At 41.8% G+C, this 18,550-nt stretch overlaps 2 protein-coding genes across 2 annotated transcripts; both read left to right on the top strand.

Annotated features, from left to right (window-relative positions):
• The first annotated feature begins 2,536 nt into the window (after positions 1-2,536).
• mmadhca (metabolism of cobalamin associated Da) lies at positions 2,537-7,983 on the top strand. The gene is made up of 8 exons (XM_079581639.1): positions 2,537-2,636; positions 3,090-3,135; positions 4,228-4,369; positions 4,481-4,701; positions 5,543-5,648; positions 5,896-6,011; positions 6,315-6,401; positions 7,624-7,983. The coding sequence occupies exons 2-8, from the start codon at positions 3,124-3,126 to the stop codon at positions 7,840-7,842; spliced, it is 903 nt and encodes a 300-aa protein (XP_079437765.1). The 5' UTR covers positions 2,537-2,636; positions 3,090-3,123; the 3' UTR covers positions 7,843-7,983.
• A 1,555-nt stretch (positions 7,984-9,538) lies between these two features.
• Positions 9,539-17,936, top strand: LOC306981975 (uncharacterized protein; the record flags this gene model as incomplete). The annotated part of the gene is made up of 3 exons (XM_079581716.1): positions 9,539-9,773; positions 11,977-13,242; positions 16,843-17,936. Exons 2-3 carry the CDS (start codon positions 12,036-12,038, stop codon positions 17,934-17,936), a joined length of 2,301 nt encoding a protein of 766 aa, XP_079437842.1. The 5' UTR covers positions 9,539-9,773; positions 11,977-12,035.
• Positions 17,937-18,550: the final 614 nt, after the last annotated feature.

Below are 18,550 nucleotides of genomic sequence, written 5' to 3'. Positions count from 1 at the left end.
CATTCTGTCTTTAGACACTTCATACATTATTTCTCTCTGTCGTTTCTGTGCATCTGTTACAGCCTTAGATGTCACTGTAAGAAATGAATCCTGTCACACCACTTATTTCATTTCTATCACCATCCACCTCTTCCTTCAATAACAAGACAACAGGGAGAGCTGTGAGCTGAAGAAATCAGTTGCTGTCTGCTGCTCGCCGGTGCTGCTTTGTCCCAGGGGACGCTTGTCTTGAGTGGTCGCTGCTTTGTTGACAGCTATAGGACCGCGTCAGGTCACAAATCATCACCTGAGTCTAAAAAACACACACATTTTCTGCAGTAAAGTGTCCGCGGTGTCTGAAACATGGCCGGCCCCAATCCCGCTGCACTTCCTGTCCGCTCAGAGAAAGCGTCAATCAGCCCGGTCTGGGTCAGCGATGTCTGCGGTCAACGGAACGCACTTAGTCGGATGCCCTTGTCTTTGTAAACCTCTGACACTGGGGCAGAGTTGATCTTATTTCTGGATTCTTCTTTTTTTTTAAGTAAATAAAAGTGATTGTTGTGATTGTATTTTTGTAAATGCTGTACAAACTGAGAGGTGTGGACAGGTGTGTGGAGAGGTGTGGTTTATTCATTTCTCCAAGCTGAGCGTATCCATGGCAACGTTATTAGTTTGACCAAAAAATGAGCCCGTGGAGATGGAACGTTGCATCATCAGTTCTGCAAACAATCTATGGTGTGGACAGAGATAGTTTTGTACAGAGTTCGGGAAATTCCACAGTTACCATGGAGATCCGCCATCTTGCAGCTGTTAGCGAACATTTCTATAGACTAACATTAGCTAAAAACAGCATAAAAAGTGGAGAAAAAAGCTGTGGAGCAACTCCATTAGCTGCTGAGTTGCTGCTGGTAAATATATTTAACTCACTGTGGTGTCCAAGTGTTTTAATGTGAACAGTAACTCCAGTATTTGAACTTTTAAAATCTCCATTAGTTTACAATTGCTGTAAATCCCATAATGCTTAGCAATATGACGTCACATTTCAGAACTCTATACGGTTGTAGAAAAGTCTGCGTTTGTGGAGATATCAGGATTCTTGTGAACAAGTATTTAAAGCTCAGATTCTGCTGACTTTAGTCACATCTCTATGGCGACGTGCTGGAGACGAACCAACTCCCTGTAAAGAGACAAAACAGCAAAGGCTCATGTTTGTTTGTATGGATGAGGTATTTTTAATGACGAAGATATTTCTCATTAAATAAATGCTTGTATTTTCATTGTATTTATTGGGTGATATTCTATGCAATGTGGCTTTTACACAAAGTGACATCTGTGACATAGATGAAGGCAAACAATTTTAAACTGTTGGCCCACCTTGATATACCCATAGGCCCAGAGGCTTAAATAGGATTGTAGACCCTAACCCCAAACCTAACTCTAACCTATAACCCTAACCCAAAATCCCACAAAAACCCTAACCCTATTGCACCAAAATAAATGTTCAATGACATCTTGCAATGTGTATCAAAATCTTAGTGTTCCCTTATTCTTGTGCAGTCAGAGAATACTACAGTGGAAATAGTTGACTGATCTCTGTTTTGCCCCCATAAAAGTTTGCAGGCAAAGCAAAAGGCATTTCCGCTTAGTGAGGAGCAGCAGAGCCACTCTCTATAAACATTCTCCCCATTTATGAGTTTGTGCATGAAATATTCTGGTTTTTGAACTGGCGTTCTGAAGCAGACACATCAGCATCCTTTTTTTGGCAGCGTTCTGGTCCTATTTTGGCCCAATATGCACATACGTTTCTTATTCTGATAGGCCTTTGACTATGGTAGATCCCGGGGCTCCAGCCCCTGCTCGCCCGTTGGATAAGGTGGCTCTGTGAGCAACCATGTTATGTCAATGGGAAATGAGTCAAACTACTATGGAACTTTACCTTTATCTATGTCACTTCCTGTCAGCAGCTTGAATATTCAAATAAAATAACTTTTCTGCCCAACATTTCTTCATTAAAATTGCTGCTTCACTTAAATAAAATGATAATTATGCAACTGATGTTATCCTTCAACATAAGTCATGTTTTCAAAAGCATTAAACCTGTGATATTCACTTAAAGCATTTGGTCTACAATCCGTTATTTCATATAGGATTTGTTTTAAAAGCCATAGTAATAATTCATGCTAAACTGGCTTCGAATTTGATTCTTCTTTACACTTTTTTTATTATTATTAATTAAGGCTATATAAAATTGCACACAGTTTTGTTTTCATTCCTTCTGTTGTGTTTGCTTCATCAATTGAATAACCTAAATGAAAAAATGAAAAATAAACATAGATTTGTGTGTACGGTCTTACCTCAAAGTAAAGCATATGGTTTTGCTGCCCTCTTTTGGCGAATCTGTAGAAATGCAACGAATGGACTATATAAATATAAAAATGTTGGAGAAAGGTGGAAAAAGAGACGCAGTTTCGTTACATATGTGAAGTCATCTTTTGTCGCTGTAACTTTATTATTATTAATGTTATTTGTGTAAGTTCGTTACGAAACAGTCAGTTATAAAAAAGAGTCGAAACATTCGCCCGGTGTGTCCCTCGTCGCTTCACGTACGTACCGAGACGGAAGGCTAATGCGCACGTAACAGGCTTCGACCTCGAGAGGTAGGAACAATGCGTACTTTTTACAAAAAAACATGATTAAACTGTTCTGATTTGTCATATTTTAACATATATGGAAAGCTTTTTATTGTTACCAGCGTTTTGTTGCTTTAGAAACGTTTAATTTTGTCTCTGTTTGTCAGTTTCTCTGTTAGTATCCCAGAAGTGCAAGTGTCAAAACAATATCAGCTGACCTCCTTAGCAAACCGCTAACTTTTGTAACATCTGCTCCGGCACAAACATCACCCAATATTTAATCGTTTAAGCCTTATTTTTCCTTCTGTGGTTTCCAAATGTTTTAACCGGATTAGTGACCAGCACATGTAGAAATGTTGCATCATGTCACGATAAAGTGTCAAACTCGCGCGATGAGCGAATTCACCATAAAATGTTTGTTTTGCTGCTTCTTGTCTCGTTATTGCCTAATAAGAACCTGGTGTGTTTTTGTGCTCACAGGTTCAACACTAAAGGTTGAGGAAGGCCAACCACAATGTCCACTACGGTAAGAGAAAGCAGCCATTATACAAGCTTCATAACGTGGTCGTAACACATGGGTTATAATTAATGGTGTCTGATCCTCATAAGAAATATTGAGGGATGTGATATATTTATGTATTTTTTGTCAGGAATAAATCATTAGTATGTTTCAATAAACTTTAGCTTTGTGTTTTATGAAATCTTTCAGTATTAATCTGTACCTGAACCACCAAATTCTTAATTATGTTTTGTATTTGGGTCCTTCAAGGAGCTGTACCTGATATTTGTTTCTTTTTGTAGGGTAAAATTATTTTTTCTCCATAAAAGTATGTCAAGTAAAATAGTAATTTCTGAAAAAATCAACCTGAAGTTTGCACCACATTATGATATGTATGGTTAACCTTAAATGTGATGAAAAGGAGTTCTTTCTTTTTCACATAGTGACTTCGAAGGACAGTCGTGATGGTAAAAATACCCTTTCGGCACATTTTGACTGTAAAGATTCAAAATTAAGTATAGTCCCTTTAAAGGAGCAGGCCGCAGTTTTTACATACTGAGATATGTTCTTACCTGAGCTTAGACGAGTTCATTTGTACCTGTCTGGTCTTCACGTGTGTCCTCAGTCACGCAAACACAGCACAGACGGTGTTAGCATTTAGCCTCTCCTCCACTATAGCTCCAAACCAGGTGAAGATAGAAGCTACCGAGCTCTGCCATGTTTTCCCAATTTTAAATATGGTTACGTGAGTAGTTACACGATCTAAGTATAGTCACACAAAATGAAACAATGTGGATTTTCTAAGTGGATAAAAAGGGGCTCTAATATCTTTACTTTACTGTGCGGACACCGAAGTGCTCCTGGTATTATTGCATAACGAAAGATTTTAAGGATCAGGATGTCATCAAAACATCGTGACAAAGAGGATCCATGTATTAAAAGTAATTTGAGAGACATAGTGCAATTCATTAATGGGAGAGGCCTGCACACATTATATACTACAACATGGAAAGATCAGTGGACAATATGTTCTAATTGTTTATTATATATGAAATGATGAAACTATCTTGGTCGGCCACTGGTCAACCTATTAAGTGAGCGTTATCTCCTTTGTTTCAGGTGCTCTGTGGTGGAAGGAGGTTGGTCGTCTCTAAAAGGGCAGGATGTCAAACACTTGCTGCTCTCAGGGCCACAAAAACTAGGACTTTTTCAGCTGCTAGTTCAGACGAGCCTTACATTGCTGCTTCACCTGCTGACTCAGGTAAAATGACTTTACTCACTAAATTACTTTGTCTCAGCGTTTACATACAGGACTACAAAGTAACTGGTCTACTTTGATTGTATTTTGTAACTTTCTGTTTTGTTTCTTAAGGCCAAAGAACAGTGTGGCCCGACGAGAGCATGGGACCATTCGGACCTCAGGACCAGCGTTTTCAGTTACCGGGGAACGTGGGCTTTGATTGTCACCTGGAGGGACTGAGCCCGAGCCTAATGAAAACTCCCGTCCACAAAACAGTCCCCGACGTCCTCGCGGCTCCCAGCAGCTCGGAGAGGCACCACTTTGTACTCGCACAGTTCGTCAATGAATTTCACGTAAGTCTGAGGAGACACAAACTAATTTTATTCATAATAAGGAGTCATGGCCAAATAACTCGGAGCTTGTATCGCTCTGTATCCGGAGCCTCTTTCAGTAACATCTGGTCACATGACTGTCTGGAAAAGTGCATCATTCTGTGAGTTGTGTATCATGTCTTAAAGCGGGTCATCGGCCCAGAGTGATCTTACTGAGCTGTCTTTGGTAGCGAGGCGTAAACAACGGATGTTTCCTCGTCCATATAGTGATGTAAATCATTAGTCAGAGATAAATCACTGTGCCCATATCCCATTTAACTGCGGTCATGTGGAGAAAGAAGTGGCTGTGGGCCAGAATACAGTTTGTATTTTCTTATTCTTTACATAGTCCTGCTTTTGAACAGATACAAAAGCAGCTGAGGAGCTGATCAGGCGAGGGAAACATAAGGAGCCCCGCCCACTGAGGCCCCGCCCACTGGAGCTCCGTGAAACAAAGAAAATGACTGGTTTATCGGCCTATGATTGATTTGACCAAACATCAATATCAGGCTGTAATAATAAAACTGCCACACGTCAGTTTGAAACTTCTCTTCCACATGATTGTGTTTGTGCTTCAGTCGTGTTTATGAGAAGTCACATTAATAAAGCTTGTCCACAAGAGGTCAGTGTTCGAACAGAATGAAACAGCTCAGAGACTTCGAAGCTGAGACACTTTTTTGCAGGAAAGTGTTTTCAAGGCTTCACTCGCCCATCCCTGATAATAAGACCTCATGAAGAGTGTTTAGTCCTCTGCAGACGGCATTTTATTTTATGTGACTTAACTTTTCAATATCATTTGGTAAATTTGTTCCTGTTTTTTTAGGGGAAACTTGGTCCCCTTTCCACAAGAGTCCAGAAAGCAGACCATTACTTCAATCAGACAGAAACAGACTGCACGATAAACTCCTGTCCAGAGCTCCTAAGAAAAGGTCAGTGTTGTTTGTTTCTAGAACTCCTCGATTGTGTATTAAAAATTCTCTAATGCTTTACTTTTTATCTACTTACATATACGGTTATAGCGTTATACAATCGAGTTCAAGACTTTAAAACGTAATGATTATTGAATGAGTTCTTGTTCATGTCAATCCTACATTAAAGTTGTTTGTCTGAACTCTGCGCGTTGCCAAAGTTCACCTTTACTTTCTGCTTTAATCAAACTCTGGGTTTTTTTTTTAGACCTTGAATTGATGTTCCCATCCGCGCCCCCCTCCGCCATCACCGTGGTAACTGTCACACAGAAGGGCGGTCACCGTGACGATGCGCTGCAGGACGACGGCCAGCTGTTTGACAGAGTGAGTCCCGTGAACCCCTGCGACGACAGAGTTTTACAAGGACTTTTTCCCGTCTTTGATTGTTCGATGTTGTGTAAACTCGTACTTTGAGGATTTTTAGTTGGAGTTTTACAAATATGAGGTTTATTTCGGCTATGGCTTCACAACTGCCTCGACTGAATGAGCTTTATCAACACATAGGTGCAGAAACATTGCAGAACAGCTGTGGTTAATGAGAGTAAATGTAAATTCATTCAAGTGTCACGGCTTCTGCAGACGGAAATGTGTTTTTATTCGCTTTAACGATGTGTGATGTTCTTGCAGTTTGTAAACGGTGCAAAAGAGATGTGCTTCGCCCTGTGGACAGCGGGTTACTGGGCGGACTTCATCGACCCAGCGACGGGAGAAGCTGTGAGTCAATATCATGGTTCTTTCAAAAGCAGAACATTCATGTCATACCCCAGAAAAAGTCGACTGATCTTGTGTGTAAAAAAAATAAAATCCAATATTTGTTCAGTCCATATTCCTCACATGGATGCGAGGCCGTGGGATCTGCTGCTTCACAAAGGCCACGTGTTGTGTTTTAAGAGGACATGGTGGAGTTTTCTTTCCCACTTCCTCTCTGCTCCTGTGCCTTTCTCTCACTCTGCTCTGAGCCGACCATTTAACCCCGCCCCTTTCCCTTCAGTCTCCATGGAGACGGTTGTCAATCACAGCAGAGGCATGAAGACGATAAAACTAAAACACTTGAAAACTCCATGGCTTATGAAGAGGTTTTACTTCTGAGAGCAGATGAGGATTATCTAAAACAGATGTTTTTAAATAAAGGGTTTTGTTTTCTTAATGGGTCTAATTGTAGCTACATTATGTGAGGGATAATGCACGGCGAGGTGTCCATTATCAGAAATAACTGGACGACGCGGAGGCGTTCGTGTCAGACGGTTACTTCCAGTTATTCTGATAATGGACGCCTCATCGTGCATTATCCCGCTTATGCCCTGGTCCCACCAATCAAACTATTCATTGGGGCCTGTTTGCTTATTTTTTTAAGTCCTTGGCAGGAGTTATATCACTTCTTAATCAGTTTTACCTGAAAGTAGTTCCAGCTCAGTTGTTTATCGTTACTATGGAAACAGCTGCAGTGGAGTGATATAGAACGTGATTTAACTGTTGCCGGGCTAGGTGTACAGAGGACACCTTCCAGCCAATCAGAATCGAGTATTCACCCAGACCATGGCATAAGAAATATTAAGGAGCAGTTTTCTTCATATGGAAGATCAGGTGATGGGTCCAAACTGAGTAAAAAAAAAATAGAGATTTTATTTTTTGGCCATATCTGCGAGCCCTAATTGCAAGCAATATTATTAAATGAGAAATAAGCAAAGAAAAGGCGTTTTGGGGGGAAATCTTGTCCCTCAGCGCCCCTAACCAAAATAATTTCCCACAGCCCTGCATGGATGAGTTTATAAGCACATTTCTAAAGACTTTTCACAACGTTCAGGGAGCAATACTGTCACAAATCTCTACTTTTACAACATCCTGAGGGACAAAACAAAAATCAATTCAACTTCTCAAACAAATCTGGTACAGGTCGTATCTAATCTAACTATAAACGCTTCTCCTCCTTTTCCAGTTTTTCGCGTCGGCGTCGAGTCAAAACGCGCTGAGCACCGAGGAAGAACTGGGGAACTTAGGCTTTCACATCGAGGTGTCGGCCTCCTGCACCGTGATCCGGCACATCCTCAGAGGAACGCCCATGTTTGTAGGGACTGTTTTCACCAACGCACCCACCCACAGTTCTGCCATCGCCCGGCTACAAGGACTCACAAATCTACTGGACGAGGAGGAATGAAGAGAGCTTTCTTTTTTTTAATATATAAACACGGATCTCAAGCCAAACAAGGCCTTTATTTATGTTTAGTTTAAGCTACGTGTGCTGCACAAGAGAAAAGCTATGAATTACACTTGGAATACACATATTTATCTCAGTTTGAGTAGTGTTTTTCATGGGCTACCGGTGAGCATAGATAAGAATAAAACTTTACTCAATATGGGACCATTCTTGGCTTTGAAAGTAACTATAAACTACTCAAATGGATTAATATTGTAAATTCAAGTTCTATGACGTTCTCTTGTTTGCTTGAAATGATCCTACTGCAGTGAACAGTCGTCAGACACGTGTTGGTTTTGCTCAAGGGACTTTATTGCGACCTTATATTGAGAATGTGAAATGCTTGTGTTGTCCAGATATCGCCATCAGCAGCAGCTTTCGACCCAAGGGTGCCAGTTTTTTTTTTACCTCTACGACATGGACACACTACCTTGACTGCAGCCGGTGACCCTTTTGTAAGAAGCCAAAAGAAAAGAAAAGGTTTTCAGGTTCACACAACAATGTTCCTTTTACAGTATTTCAAGGGCGACGCAGTTAACTGTACATGATGGTTTTGTTGAAGCACTTACTGTTACTGTCAAAAAATTAAACTGGCTTCCTGTAAAAAGGCATGTTTTTGATTATTGTTACCTGTTGGGCAGAGAAAACCTTCCGAATGATTGATTTTGGACTTTTTTTTCCATATAAAAAGTTGCATAATGCTCCTTTAAAGAGACAAGTTGGTAGTTTAATACTCACTACTGCCACCTCAGGTCTTACACGTAACTGCAGTCTCTATATTAAGCTCATGCATGACAACTTTTTGAGTGACAGTGCAGGGTTTTAGAGGCAGTTGTGGTGCACAGGTCTGGGCTCATTCTACACATTAGGACATGGCTGGAACATGTAGGAGGAGGAAAATAGTTTTTACCTTTAAACTATCTTTAAACTCATTATAGTCCCTTTAAAGTGCATATGACAGGTTTTAATGCTTTTGAAAATAGGACTTATTTAGATGGATAACAGTTTCAGAATTATCATTTTGTTGCAGTGAAGCGGCAATTTCAATGAAGAAATGTTGGGCAGGAAAGTGATTTTTATTTGAATTTTTAAAGGGACTATATGGATATTAAAAATGTTGAAATTCTGTATTTTCCTAACCCTACATGTTCCAGCCATGTCCTAATGTGTAGAATGAGCTCAGACCTGTTCACTACAACTGCACTGTCTCTCAAATAGTTATTAATTTAGGTCCGAATTGCTGTTGCTTAATATAGAATATAGAAGCTGCAGTTACATGTATGACCTGAGGTGGCAGTAGTGAGTATAAAAAGGACAAACTTGCATCTAGTCCCTTTAAGCTGCTGGCAGGAAGTGACATAGACGAAGGTAACATTCCATAACAGTTTGACTCACTCATTTCCCATTGACATAACATGGTTGGCACGGCAACAGTTTAAAATTGTTTATCTTCTCCTATGTCACTTCCTGTCTGTGTCCAATAAGGAAGTGAAATTATAAACATCACAAAGCTGGACACAATCTTCAGCAAAATCTTAAATATAATCGTGTCAACTATGTTTCAACAAAAAATGTATTTATTTATTTATATATTTGTAATTTATAATTCTCTACATGTGACACTCCTACCGGAAGTAATGATTGCTGCTTCCGGTGTAGCGCTTTGGCAGCTAGTCAAATCCATTTTTGTCGCATCTTGCAGTAGAAAATCCGTCGCATTTCGTTCCCATACCATGAACATAACGCGCGCGTGCGGGAGTGTGGATATGCACGCGCAATGCACGTAGACAAGTGGACATTACGACACGTGGAGGATATTTCTGTCGCTGCAGAAACTAAACCTGCCTCTTTGTTTAGCATTAGCCGCTTGCTCCAACCCAGCAGTGCAGAAGGTAAAAGATAAAATGCCTTTTGACTGAAATGCCTTTGCACAATGTAATGTTCAACTATGGCTTCTTCCACCTTTAGACATGCTTAAAGTGACTGTGATTATGTTTTTATTGATCCATTGGTCAGACTGATGAGGAGCAAACACACAGTCCTGTTATTTAATCATAGCTCTGGTTATGAACAGGGAAGCATCATGAGACTGTTAGATTCATTACCCAGAGTTATTGTTAGTCAGGTTGAGACGTGTTGTTAGATTATGAGAGGAACAAAGCAGTCATTGTGAAATCAAGACACATCTTCATTGACTTATTGTCCCATAGAAAAGTTTACTGTTTCATACAGAATTATATAAATTATAATTGTGTCTGTGTTGTTTATCCCTGCAGCATTGTTGTGAATGTGCTAAATAAAGTTGACAATGAGATAAACAAACCAGAAAGTGATTTAACCTCTTACCCCCCACCTTAACCGAGCACATTTTCCCCAGTTCGGCTTTGCCCGAATCTGGAAAAAGCATCACAAGAAAAAAAGGGACAAAAACATGACTATAGAGTGATGAAAAATCCCCACAAAAAAGTGAAAAAAAATCAATGAAAAACTGATGTAAATGCAACAAAAGTAACAACAAAAATGTGACCAGAAAACACAACAAAACAACAACAATGTGACAAAAAAGTTGGGATTACTTTTGTAGGTCTTGGCTTTCATATGTGCTCGGTTAAAGTGGGGGTTAAAGTAAAGTGTTGTTGATTTCTGGAGATAGATATTTTTCTTTAATTTATGCAGTCGTTATATTTGAAGAGTTTAGTGATGCTAGGCTAGTGCTAGGCTAGTGCATGTCTATGGTAACTAGTAGCCTGCATTAGAAAACAGTCTGACCCAAGCACAGTGCACCTGAGGCAAATCCTTTATAAAACCAGACTACCCATATACATGTCTGTGTTGACTGAATAATATTTGAAATGTAACCATTTTGCATTTAAAAGAACTTATATTTGAGCAGCATCAGCTTCCTGGTTGTAGGAAGTAGTTTACCTGCGGCCGGCATTACTACACGTGGAATTCACAAAGGAGCTTTCTACAAATCAGATATGGCAACGTTTGGAGGACGATCCGGTGATTTCTAAGAGGTTTATATATACCATTTACTATGGTAAATGGTAAATGGTCTCAACTTACATAGCGCTTTTCCACCTACATTTGGCACTCAAAGCGCTTTACAGCAAGGATTCAGTCACCCATTCATACTCTCATTCATACACCAATGTACTCAGACACTGGGGGCAATGTGGGTGAAGTGTCTTGCCCAAGGACACAACGACAATGTGCACTTTCAGGAGGTGGGATTCAAACCCCCGACCTTCCGATCATGAGACGACCCGCACTACCATCTGTGCCACTGTCGCCCCACCTTACTATTTACCATAGACATGCATTAGCCTAGCACTAAACTAGCACCACTAAACTCTTAAAGGACTCTATGAATTAAAAAAATAGATCTCCAGAAATCAACAACACTCTGGATAACTAGGAAATGAGGCCCTATGTCAGAAATCCTGAAATATCCCTTTAACATCTGAGAGTGAGAATTTGAAAGAGGAAAAGAAACGAATGATAATCACAGAGAGAAGTATTTGACCTGGACTCTTCATCTCACTAGCCTGGCATCCAGACTAATCTCCGATGTTTATTAATTAATAAACAGGAGACTAGTCTGGCGACCCTGTCGTAGAAAAGCTACTGCTTGAGGCGGGACTAATGTGGGACAACCGAAGTGCAGAGCAGCCAATGAGAACATAGCGGATGTGACGACAGAAACAGCGACAAGAAAGTTGTATCATTCGGACATTAACAATGGTGCTCCTGCCACACGGAGTTCAGTAAATGACTTCTGTCGTTTATGTCAGAAAAACTTAAGAATACAAGCAAACCGGAGCATTACGTGAAGTGGTTGCTTGTGTTGAAAAACTACAAAACAAAGGCGCAACAACGTGACGTTCAGGGAGCTGCTCTGATTGGTCGGTAGGCTCCATATCGCTGCGTCACTTCCTTTGAAAGCGCAATGGAGTGTTGCCAGACCCTCTTCTGTAAAGAAGCGGAGTCTGGTTGGCGAGACTATCATCTCACAGCTTACAATATGACATTGTGTTACTCTGTTTGCTTATTATTATACTTCATCTAATTATTTGTGTCTTTGTCCCTTAGATCAGAAACAAAGCTGACCTGGATTCCTCCTCTCACTTCTCGCGCCGTCCTCTGCAACCATGTTTCCGTGCGACCAGTGTGGCAAGAGCTACTCCACCCCGACCAACCTCAAGAACCACCAGCGCCTGCACACGGGGGACAAGCCGTTCAGCTGCGAGTTCTGCGGCAAAGCCTTCTACTGGAACCACGACCTGACCAAACACCTGCGGGTCCACACGGGCGAGAAGCCATTCGGGTGCGACCTGTGCCACAAGGTGTTCGCCACCGCCCGGAAACTGAAGCTGCACCTGCGCATCCACACGGGGGACCGGCCGTTCAGCTGCGAGGTGTGCGAGAAAGCCTTTGTGCAGAACCACGATCTCAGAAGACACATGATCATCCACTCTGGAGAGAAGCCGTTTAAATGCAACGAGTGTGGGAAGACGTTTATGCGTGAGGAGAAGCTTAAGATACACGAGAGGATCCACACTGGGGAGAAGCCGTACTCTTGTGACGTGTGTGGGCAGATGTTCGCCCATTCCTACACGCTGGACATGCACAAGCGCCTTCACACCGGCGAGAAACCCTACAGCTGCGAGTTCTGCGGGAAGACGTTCATCAGGAGCACGCATTATAAGGAGCACATCCGACTGCACACAGGCGAGCGGCCGTACAACTGCGACCAGTGTAAGAAAACGTTCAGGACGTCGTATCTGCTGGCGGCGCACAAGACGACGCACAACAAGGAGACGGTGATTCCCTGCGAGCTGTGCGGCAAAATCAGCCACACGAGGGGGACCTACGCCTACCACATGCGGAGGTACCACCCGGAGTGCAAGCCCAGCAATCCCAACCCCATCAGGAACTTTTCCAGGCTGAAATCGACGGCGAGGCAGGAGGAGAAACGAGACGACGAGGAGCAGTGTGAGCAGCAATCCGAGCAACAGTCCGAGCCGCGGGTGAAGAGTGAAGAGGAGGAGGAGCCGGTGGATGAAGGCGTGTCGGGCGAGGGAAACGCCTTCAACCAAGAGGCCGAATCAAGTCAAAACCAAGAGAGATTCGAGACGGCAGTGAAGCACGAGGGGTCAGATTTCGGCGAGGGGTCGTCGGGAGATACGGAGGATGAGGACGACGAGGGGGGGTGTGTGACGAGCGTGAGACCCAAGTGTGAGGATCAAGACGAGGAGGGAAGTCAGGATGGGTTTGAGACTGTGGTGAAGCGCGAGGTGAAAGAGGAGTCGGATGAGGAGGATTTCCCGCAAATCAAGATCAAGGAGGAGCCGCAGGATTGAGCACTATGTAGTACAATACTTACAGTACATTACAGTTTCGAATTACAATGTGGTAAAAGGCTGTAAAGTTAAGAAGGCGGGTCATGGATGAAGTCAGCAATTTAACGGACCTTTTTGGACATTTGTGATGGAGATTGAGAGGGACATTAGAACTTTCTACTGTCTAAACAAAACAGAATTGAATCTGGCCCAAATCCGGCCCTCGAGCACAGAACCTCTGGCCCTCAAGATGATTTTGAGAAACATTATGACACAAATCAGAAAGTACTTTAACATTTTTAAGGTTAAATGGGAGAAATACTGTCAATGCACCACATTATGTACAACTCTGGCATTTGTAGAAAGTGCACTGGAAAAATAATAATAATTTTAAGGAAGAAATGACAGAAACCTGCTTTAATGAAGAGATTCAATCTAAAGTTTGAGTAGATTTGGTCTGGTCTTAGATCTGATAAAACATCTTATCGCCAATGGAACAAGTCATTATTCTCTTAAAGCAGTACTAAGTAACGTGTTTACCTTAATAAATCCTCCCCGTAGTCCCTGTGGGGGTAATACAAGTGTTTATGGGATGATTGGAGGGTCTTTCATCTCCCCCAGGTGTCTCTGGACAGAAAACCATGTTTGCAACTTGACTGCCACCGGTCCGGAGAAAGCAATACACACTAATGGAATCACGAAGAAGAAGCTAACATGCTAACGGGCAAAGCTAACTGCGGGCTAGCGTCACTTTAAACAGTATTTACAGCCAAGTTTGAGTGAAAAAAAATATTTACGTTGTATAATTGGATGCACTGTAACCCTCTCTCTCTTCGCCTTTCCTGTCAGTGTAGTATTTACTCTCCAAGACAATTAATAAGTTAAAAAATCGTAACTTGCTACTACACCTGCAGTTGCGCTTATGGCCTCTAGGGGGAAGAGTTACTTAGTACTGCTTTAATTCAAATTATATTAAAAGTTCATATGTCTGATTTCAAAGTGGATTTCATGCTTGTTCCATTGGCATCAGCATTTGTATCTTTATCTTAGATGAGTCCAAACAGACTTAAATTCAACATAAAGAACCTTTATTCAAGCAATTTTAAGTCATTTATTTTATTTAAGATGGTCATTTTTCCAGTGTAGTGCTTTACTTTGGTCTAAAATTGGCGGCTTCGGCCCTCGGTCTTTTTACAATGAAAAAAATTGGCCCTCGTTAAGAAAACTTGCCTATCCCTGGTTTAAAGGCACACTGCGTATCATTTTGGGCTGTACTGATGCTCCCAATGACCAGCTCGACACTAGCCTGGCCTCAGCCATATGTAAACTCCGGTCAATTATAATTTCCCTACATGGATGTCTGGGCCTGATCTCAGTGGCCGCGTTACATCGGTTGAATTTCAACCATTCAGCGAGCGGGGGAGGCGGGGCTTGTCGGTGACGTCAAGCATTTGCACCACTGGTTGTAGTTTGGCAATGGCGGCGGATACGAAAGTAAGGGAAGCTCTTCGATCCATTCTCGGCTCCAAAATATCCAGATATTAAAGTTATGATGGAGTTAGAATGATAAACGCTTGTATTTGAATGTTGTTTATTGGGGAAGATCTTATGCAGTGTGGCTTTAAATACACCATTTAAGCAACAAATATAACTTTAAAGGTCAAGGCTCTACTGTACTGTCCCATTTCCTCAACATTGACATTAAACTCCAGTTACACTATGAAAACCAACAGGAACTTGCACTTCACTTCATGTTTATGGTGGTTGACAAATGATACTGCTTTAAAAAGTAAATTATTCTCTTCAATCTTTACCAAGTTTTTCCTCCAAGCTTTCAAAAGTTAATTTATTTATGTATTTTTGTTTGACTGTATATTAGCATAGCTGTTGTGATATACCTAAAACATCTTAAATACTGTAACCTGCTTAGAGTAAATGTAGATCTCAAACTCAAAGTATTCACTGTCTGCGGTTCTTACATCTCATCACTTTAGCTTCTATCTCGAAAGTGCTTTGAAATCTTTGGACTCTGGTACATTTTGCCCTCATATCGTGTCTAAAATGGCTTGTTAATTAAAAACAGATCTATATTTAAATTCATGTGATTGTGCTTTGTTGTTGTTTTATGTTTAAAGTCACACCATAGTTCCCTTTGTTCATTCTTTCTGTTTTTCTTGCTCTCCTCTTTGCTGGAATTCACTTGAAGAAGAAGTTTGTGTGGGGGCAGTGTGGATCCAGGAGGGGGCAGCAGTGAGCGCCTGGAAACACACGAAGAAGAACACAAACATCCCACTGATGTGTTTACCATCAGCCTGTCCAAATAACCTGTTTATTCAGCTCACTGTATTCGTGAAATAAAAACGGGAGAATCGCCGAAGTGACGGACTTCAGAGTCTGTCGCTGAAAGATAAGAAGAGGATGAAAGAAGAAGAGAGAATGGAAGGTATTTTTAGCGTTAGCTGCTAGTTTTTTCTTCTTTCTTAGTCCCACAATGTATTGATGGATGATACAGGATTGCTGGGTTCTAAAGGCCTATAATGTTATATAGAGGTAAAATTATTTCGTTCTTGAGGACATTTTTTCTTGTACAGAGAGATCATGGACCCAGTGACTGATATTAATGATCAGTTTTGTAATTCATACATTTTCTTTTTAGATTGTAATGCTGTTAATAGGAAAAAAAACTGTCTCCTGCCCCCACTGGGTCCTGTGACATCATCACATTCTAGAACCTGCAACCCAGCAATATTATTACTTTTTGTTAATTTGTGTAACACATGATTTATGCTTTAGTAATGCATTCAAGTAGGATGTTAAGTTTATACATAGTTAACCACCAGTTTAGGCATTAGTTAGTCATATTACACTGGGTTTTGTCCTTATTATGTCACTTGGTGTGACATTTTTTGTGCTCTCCCAGTCTGTCAAGGTCACACATATGAGAACATTAATGTAACACAATTGACTCTGTGCATAACTTCAAAGAAGTGACTTCCTGTTTCGATCCAGCACGCCAAAATAAAAGCACACAGCTCGTCTCATTGATTAGTTCAGCAGGTACTTACAACATTACAAGAATATGATGAAATACACACATTTAAAGTGTTTTGTCTGTTAATAGTTAGGCAGAAAGAAAGTTGAACTAATGAAAAAGACGGTGCTTTTATTTTGGCGTGCTGGATTGAAACAGGAAGTCACTTCTTGGGCGGTGTTGTTATGATTTGAAGTTATGCACAGAGTACATACAGTTTTCTTGAGAAGAACAAAGTGATCACTTCAGAAGGTAGAACTGTCTGTAAAGAAGGTCAGGGGCTCTTCAGGATCAAAACAAAAAAGGAGAAAAATCCAAGGCACTCTGATACCTGGTTATTGAGTGGACAAGCTGACGTGTTTTGGTTGTGTTCGAGCTTCTTCAGGGCCATTTGTCTCCTTTTTTTTTGCATCCAATATTCTCTTATGATTAAATATAATATTAAGTAGAAGTATTTGGATTGTATATTATATAAATGTGACTGTTTTAAATCTATATCACTGTCAGGCTGTTACTGACTCTCTACCACACATCACGATGGTCCTGGATTCTTTTAAACATTCGTGTCTCTTTTTTCCCTCAAAGGAAACAAAGACCCCGACAGAACGACGACTGACAGAGTTTTCTCCTGCGACCAGTGTGAGGCCAGTTATTCCCGCGCGGGACACTTGACGAGGCACAAATTCAGCCACAGCGGAGACAAACCGCACAGCTGTGGGTTCTGCCCCAAACGCTTCATTCAACAATGCGACTTAAGAAACCACCTCCGGGTCCACACGGGGGAGAAGCCGTTCAGTTGTGCCTTTTGCGGGAAGATGTTCACGTTCTCCAAGGACCTCAAAGCTCACGTGCGCGTCCACACGGGGGAGAAGCCGTACACGTGCACCTTCTGCGGCCGGGGTTTCGCTTGTGCCAGCGCCCGGAGGAGACACACTCGCACCCACACGGGGGAGAAGCCGTTCAAGTGTGAGGAGTGTGGGCAGGGGTTTGCACAGATGAGCGTTCTGAGGACACATGAGCGTATTCACACCAAAGCCAAGCCCTACCTCTGTAAAGTGTGCGACAAGGCGTTCTCCACCTCCTCCGGTCTGGCCCTGCACCGGCACGTCCACAGCGAGGAGAAGCCGTTCAGCTGTGGAACCTGTGGGAAAACGTTTAAGCGTAAGGATAATTTAGACACACACGTTCGTATTCACACGGGGGAGAAGCCGTACGTGTGTGACCAGTGTGACAAGGGTTTCCCCTCGGCGGCGTATTTGTGGAGACACGAGGAAAACACACATCGCAGAAACACCATCATGCCGTGTGAGGTCTGTGGGAAAGTGTACACGGTGCAAACGTCTCTGGTGTCTCACATGCAGCGACATCATCCCGAGTACAAGGAGTCAGTGCAGAACAGTTCATCCTCTTCAAGTACAAGTGAGAAACAAACAGTATGTGAGACAGAAGGAAAGGAGTGTCTGGATTCCACCCAAAACCAAGACAGATCTGGATTTGTAGTGAAGCTCGATGGATCCGATTTTAGAGATGGGAATTTGCCAAGTGTGAGACTCAAGTCCGAGGTTCACGATGAAGAGGATGGATTTGAGACTGTGGTCAAAATTGAGATGAAAGAAGAGTCTGAGTCAGAGGAGGAGGATTTCCTGCAAATTAAGATCAAAGAAGAGCCACAGGATTAAAGGTACAGGCCGCCATGTTTCCATTCTGTGATATGTTCTTACCTGAGCGAGGGCTGGGCCATATGGACCAAAAGTCATATCCCGATATATTTAGGTGGAATATTGATATATGATGTATATCCCGAAAAGCATAAACACTGTATAACAAAGCTTGGTGATGTGCACATTTAAATGAAAAAATATCTTGGATAAAAATAGCCTATAAAATAAAATAGGTCAATCTTTTTCTGAGGGCAGCATTTATATTTAAAGAGAAAACAAAATGAGTTTAAGATTAACTTTTTTAAACATCAGCTTGAGATTACCTGTTTCTTTTTGTTAACTTAATCTGAAATGTCCCAATATTGGCGCCCAGCCCTTACCTGAGCTTAGACGAGTTGATCCGTACCTGTCTGGTCTGTGCCTGTGGAAGAGCGCGGTCGCATCTAACTTCACCCCCGCTTGGAGCCATAGGAATACATTGGGAGAGGCCAAACGCGAACAACATCTTTGCTTGACCAGACAGGTACGCATCAACTCGTCTAAGCTCTGGTAAGAACATATCTCAGTCGATAAAAATGGTGGCCTGTTCCTTTAAGCACTTGAATAGGAATACAAGATGGAGAAGATAAACA

Source organism: Gobius niger (genome assembly GCF_951799975.1).
Source record: "Gobius niger genome assembly, chromosome: 23".
Classification (NCBI taxonomy): domain Eukaryota; kingdom Metazoa; phylum Chordata; class Actinopteri; order Gobiiformes; family Gobiidae; genus Gobius; species Gobius niger.
The sequence above is the reverse complement of the archived record's forward strand: the minus strand, read 5'-3'. Positions and strand labels throughout refer to the sequence as shown.

Bases quoted from the DNA above. Each gene is read 5' to 3' on its own strand.
- mmadhca (XM_079581639.1), top strand. The intron at 5,649-5,895 runs GTCAGTGTTGTT...TTTTTTTTTTAG, and splicing joins TCCAGAGCTCCTAAGAAAAG to ACCTTGAATTGATGTTCCCA. The intron at 6,012-6,314 runs GTGAGTCCCGTG...ATGTTCTTGCAG, and splicing joins ACGGCCAGCTGTTTGACAGA to TTTGTAAACGGTGCAAAAGA.